Source organism: Vigna angularis, chromosome 1, assembly GCF_016808095.1.
Source record: "Vigna angularis cultivar LongXiaoDou No.4 chromosome 1, ASM1680809v1, whole genome shotgun sequence".
Lineage (NCBI taxonomy): Eukaryota > Viridiplantae > Streptophyta > Magnoliopsida > Fabales > Fabaceae > Vigna > Vigna angularis.
The window spans coordinates 49510007-49515992 of record NC_068970.1 but is presented as its reverse complement, the minus strand read 5'-3'; the positions used below and the strand labels follow the sequence as shown (position 1 = coordinate 49515992).

Sequence of the window (5986 nt, the reverse complement as noted above, 5' to 3'; positions counted from 1 at the left end):
TCACTCCTAGTTGGCAACACATAGCTTTTAGCAAGTGACACACAACACTCAACAGAAAACACATAACCTTCGACAAGTAATACTCAGCCTTTGACATGCAACACATGACTTTTAATAGACAACACTCAAACTTCGACAAGTAATACTCAGCCTCAAACATGCGATAAATTACAAAGAATCCAAATTCCGACTTCTACAGATATATTGTGTTACTTCAATCAATGAAAAACTACAACATGTTATATAGAAAATTAAACAAGTACACAATACAATTACTCCAAAAGTTTCTCAATGTATGTATATTCAAATAATAAATATATTCTAAAAAACATTATTTTATTAAAGCATACACATGTATTATAACTTATATATCAAATTACGTGTTACAAAGATTGAAATTCAGTTTATTTAGAGTTTCTTGAATTTTAAAAAAATTATATTATTTATTTTTTAACTTTTAAAAAAGTTAATTGTACATTTGATCGTAGTTGTTAAGTTTGTTCAATTTCATCTTTATTTTTTTTTCAATTTAATCCTTTTATTTTTTAAAATAATTCAACTTGGTCATTTTTTATAGATTGAAGTTAATGTTATGTTTATACATGTCACAAGTTAATTTTTATTTTTTTATAAAAGAAATATAAATTGTCCCTGTTTGATCATAATTGTGTTTCATGATAATGAAATTACCACATGTCATTTAAATGGTCATACTTGTTTTCAATTTAGTTCTCATATTTAAAATTTTGATTCAATTTAGTCTTTTTTCTTAAATGAAGTAATTTGGTCCCTCTCCAATTTGAAACTAAATTAATAATTAAACTTAATTATTATGTATACATCTTAAATTATTTTTTATAATTTGTACATAAAATAACTCCATCTAAATATTCAAATTAATTTTTGTTTCTATTTTTACATAAAAGAATTCCTATTTAAACTCCATCTAAATAAGTATCAATTAAGGTGATACTTATTGCATTAAAAATATTTCTCACATTAAACATTTAAAAATTACAAGTGTCACTTTACATTTACATTTTTTAATACTTTTAAACAAGTATAAATTTAAATAGGAATTTTTTTATGTAAAAATAAAAAATAATTAAATATTTAGGTGGAGTGATTTGATGAATAAATTTTAAAAAATTACTTTATCCTTTGTATAAGAATTATAATTAATTTTAATTACTAGTTTGGTTTTAAATTGGAGAGGACCAAATTATTCTATTTCAAAAAAATGATTAAATTAAATTAAAATTATAAATATATGGACTAAATTGGAAACAAACACGACTATGTGACAGAAACAATGACACGTAGCATTGGTCATGTGACATCACATGACAATTTTTGTTTTTTCTTAAATTAAAAGAATTAAAAAATAAAAATAATTGAATTTTTTTCAATTATATGTAACATCTACAAATACGGGAAAACAATTTAGCAAATTAAATATATTAAAATAGGAATAGCAACCAGTCAGGTCGGATAATGTATACCCGTTACCTAATGTGTAACCAAAATTTCACATTATACATGTCTCGTTAGGGACTGACATCCATTTAAAAAATAATCACAAATATTTTAAAATTCACAAATATTCGAAGATCCCGCAAATATTTAAAAGTTTATTTTATAAATTTTTAAAATAAAATTTAGATAAAATTGTAACTCAATATATAAAATATAATTTTAATTAAATTAAATATAAATGAAAATTTAATTTTAATTAATTTAACTTAATAACATATAAATTAATTTTAGTTTTAATTAAATTTAACTTAATAAAATATAAATTAATTTTTTATTTTTATTTTTTACATTAAATATTCGCGAATACGACTAATATGATATTGTACTTAATAATGAATATTAAAATATTTATTTCCCCGTTGCCTGCTATAAATATGTATTAATTATCTATATAGTAAATTTTATCTGCGTCATGAAGAATATTTTTGTTATCTATTTTTAAAAAAAAATAGAAAATGTAAAAGAAAATAGTAAAGCAAAATTAAACCATGAACAAATAAATAGACTAAATATATAATAAAACCTTATAAAACGTTCTAAAATTACAGGTCAAATCTTACCTTTTCCACGTTAACGTGGTAGATCGAAGTACCCATTATTATCACATAACTTTGGTATTTTTAACGTACGAGAGGGCTGCATTAATGAGTTGGAGTTAGTTGTCAAATCTTTGCTCCTTCGATTCTAGCGTTAATTTCTCTATAAACTAGGCAATACAATAACTCACTTACAGTGTATGGCACGCTTTCCATACTCAATGCAAAACTCTGTTCCACCATTAAGTATTGCCTAATCCTCTTTCAATCTGTTAATACATCGTAACGCAAATGAAAACTTATTTTCTGATATTTAAAAAATATCATTTTAACTACATTGCAATTGGTTCTTCTCTATAAATAATCACCTTCGTACCAGGATGTAATCAAAGTGGTATAGAGTGCACACACATGGAGGAAGAGAACGACATAACAGTGACATGGGAGGATTTGCAGGCTAGAGTTGCCGGTGGAAAGAATAGAAAATTAATACTGAATGGTCTAACTGGTTATGCACAACCAGGGAAGCTTTTGGCTATAATGGGTCCTTCTGGTTGTGGCAAATCAACACTTCTTGATGCTTTAGCAGGTATGATAAGTTGTGTTCGTAGTTGAGTAAAATTAGAAGAAGTTGCTTTGTTTATATGTGCTAGTTAATATATAAATATAACAGTTGTGATCATACGATTGAAACACGATGCAGGAAGATTGGGATCGAACATAAAGCAAACGGGGAAGATTCTAATCAATGGCCTGAAGCAAGAACTGGCCTACGGAACATCAGTAAGAGCTATACTGATCCTGAAAATAGATAATAAGATTTTGGTAGAAAAAAATAATAAGTGTGAAAAATGTGAAAGCAGGGGTATGTGACACAAGACGATGCGATGCTGTCATGTTTAACAGCTGGGGAAACGTTGTACTACTCAGCTGAGCTCCAATTTCCAAACAGCATGTCTGTAGCTGAGAAGAAGGAACGAGCAGATGCTACACTGAGAGAAATGGGTCTGCAAGATGCGATCAACACAAGGGTTGGAGGATGGAGTTGTAAAGGTCTGAGTGGGGGACAGAAACGGAGACTCAGCATATGCATTGAGATTCTAACACATCCCAGACTCCTCTTCCTTGATGAACCAACCAGTGGCCTTGATAGTGCAGCTTCCTTTTATGTTATGACTGGAATTGCAAGTCTCATTCTAAAGGATGGAATTCAAAGGACTATTGTGGCTTCCATCCACCAGCCTAGCAGTCAGGTTTTCCAACTTTTTCATCATCTTTGTCTTCTCTCTTCAGGAGAGACCGTGTATTTTGGACCAGCCTCTCATGCAAATCAGGTTACAAACCATAATCCCTTGCAGTTTCACCTATATTTTCACTTGCTGTTTCTGTATATAGTCACACTTTTCCTTCTGTGCAGTTTTTCTCTTCCAATGGTTTTCCCTGCCCACCTCTCTACAATCCTTCTGATCATTACCTAAGGATCATAAACAAAGATTTCAATCAGGTACATTTCTGGCCAAACTTAGATTCTGTCCTCTACTTTTTACTCGGATACTTCAGGCCCTTAGATACTGTTTTGTATTTATTTCTTACATATAGTAATAATATACGAAAGGTGCAGATAAAAATTTGACTTTGTTGAGTTGTTTTTCAGGATGCCGACGAAGGAATTACCACTGAAGAAGCAACTAATATCCTTGTCAGTTCTTATAAATCGTCTGAATATAGAAATCACGTTCAGAATGAAATAGCAAAAATAAGTGTAAACGTAAGTTTCGCATTCAATTTATTCCTTCCATTTATAACATATATATATATATATATATATATATATATATATATATATATATAGAGAGAGAGAGAGAGAGAGAGAGAGATGAAACTTATGGAAAATAATATAAATTAATTTAAAAAGGAGTAAGATATATATAAGTTATCAATTGTTAATTTATTTTCTTATACATGTCAAATATTATTGTTTTGGAATCTCGATAAATTGTGATTAGACTGATCATTTAGTTAATTTTGCATGTATGCGTCTAGGATTCTGGTGCCGTTGGAAGGAAGAAGATTCACGCTGAATTCCTCACTCAGTGTCTGGTTCTTCTGAAAAGATCTTCGAAGCAAATCTATCGTGATATAAGCAATTACTGGTTACGTCTGACTGTCTTTATAGCAGTATCTGTAAGCTTGGGCTCTATCTTCTACCACGTCGGTGCAAGTATGAGATCAATTCAGGTAAAACTATTGAGAGAAAAATCTTGTTTTCGCTCTTAAAGAATATAAAATATAATTTATTTAATCCTAAGGTAATTACTTGTTTCTATGAATTAATTTGTTTAAGTTTGATGAAAATATAGTTGATGTAGAAAGCTGATGTGGGTATGTGATAATCTTCTCTGTGCATGGTTCAGGAAAGAGGATCGCTGCTTTGTTTTTACGTTTCGGTTTTGTGTTTCATGACACTTGTCGGTGGATTCTCGCCGTTAATCGAGGAAATGAAGGTAAGTAATAATTGATCAATAACTTTGAAATTTTGCTGCATTTTAATCATAAACTTGACTTTGGATAAAACAATTTTTGATAGCAGAGATTGTTACCTTTTACCTTGTCAGGTGTTAAAGAGAGAAAGATTGAATGGACATTATGGTATAACAGCGTTTCTGGTAGGGAGCACATTTTCTGCTGTTCCTTACACAGTATTGGTATCTTTCATTCCGGGAGCTATTGTTAATTATCTTTCTGGACTGCACAAAGGATTAGAGAACTTTGTATACTTTTCTTCTGTCCTATTTGCTATTGTGATGTGGGTTGAGAGCCTCATGATGGTTGTTGGGAGCATTTTTCCAAATTTTGTTATGGGTGTAATCACTGCTGGTGGGGTTGAAGGACTGATGATTTTGACAAGTGGATTCTACAGGCTGCCTAATGATCTTCCGAAAGCATTATGGAAATACCCTTTGTACCATGTTTCCTTCCTCAACTATGGTTTCCAAGGATTGTTAAAGAATGAATTTGAGGGATTAATGTTTAGTTCAGATGAGGAAGGAGGAGGCATAAGTCTCAGTGGTAGATATATTCTGTCAGAGACATGGCATGTGCAAATGGGTCACTCAAAGTGGGTTGATCTTGCTATCATGTTTGGTATGATTCTTCTCTATAGAGTTCTATTCTTGCTCATCACTAAATGCAAGGAGAAATTGAAACATGTTCATGTTGGCACTAAGGCTCCTCAAGCAAAAGTTTTCTCCAGAACCAACATCAATGATCTTTAATTAGACAAGTGAAATGGAGAATTATGATGCTCAAAGTCATTACCAGTTTGTGTCAGAGATAACCAGTTAATATGAAAGTTATATTAACATATCCAGAATGTTAAGTAACACCTACCCAAATAAAGAATGAGAGAGAAATTGTAATATAAGTAATAAAATCTCATAGATGTCAATTTTATTTTATTATGTTGTTCTTTCACTCCATGTTTCAATTCCTAAGTCAAATCTCTTCTTTTTTTTTGGCATTGATTAATTATTATAATTTTGTAGAGTTTTTTCAAAGGCTTAAATGCTCGTTTCGTCCTCATGTTAAGATATGAATGTCTGTTTAGTACTCGGTTTTAAAAATGAAGACATTGGATCTCTATGTTAAGAAAAGTGTATGAATAAGGTCCTCTCCGTTAAGTTGACATCAACGACGTTAAGTCCATGCTGATGTGGTCATACTTTTTCTCTTCTCTCTTTTGTTGTCCAGCTTTTTCTCTCTCTTGTTCAGCTTTTTCTTTGATGATTTGTTGAATTTGTTCTTTCTTTGTGGATCTTATTCATATATTTTTCATAACATAGGGACCCAATGTCTTCATTTTTAAAACCAGGTACTAAACAAAAATTCGTCTCTTAACATGGGGATGAAGTAAC

The 5986-nt window shown here is 30.4% G+C and overlaps 1 protein-coding gene across 1 annotated transcript; it reads left to right on the top strand.

The window, feature by feature from the left end:
- The first annotated feature begins 2405 nt into the window (after window positions 1-2405).
- Window positions 2406-5540, top strand: LOC108325115 (ABC transporter G family member 1). Its single transcript, XM_017558128.2, has 8 exons — window positions 2406-2661; window positions 2776-2855; window positions 2936-3406; window positions 3490-3576; window positions 3727-3840; window positions 4116-4310; window positions 4487-4576; window positions 4688-5540. The coding sequence occupies exons 1-8, from the start codon at window positions 2484-2486 to the stop codon at window positions 5345-5347; spliced, it is 1875 nt and encodes a 624-aa protein (XP_017413617.1). The 5' UTR covers window positions 2406-2483; the 3' UTR covers window positions 5348-5540.
- The last annotated feature ends 446 nt before the right edge of the window (window positions 5541-5986 follow it).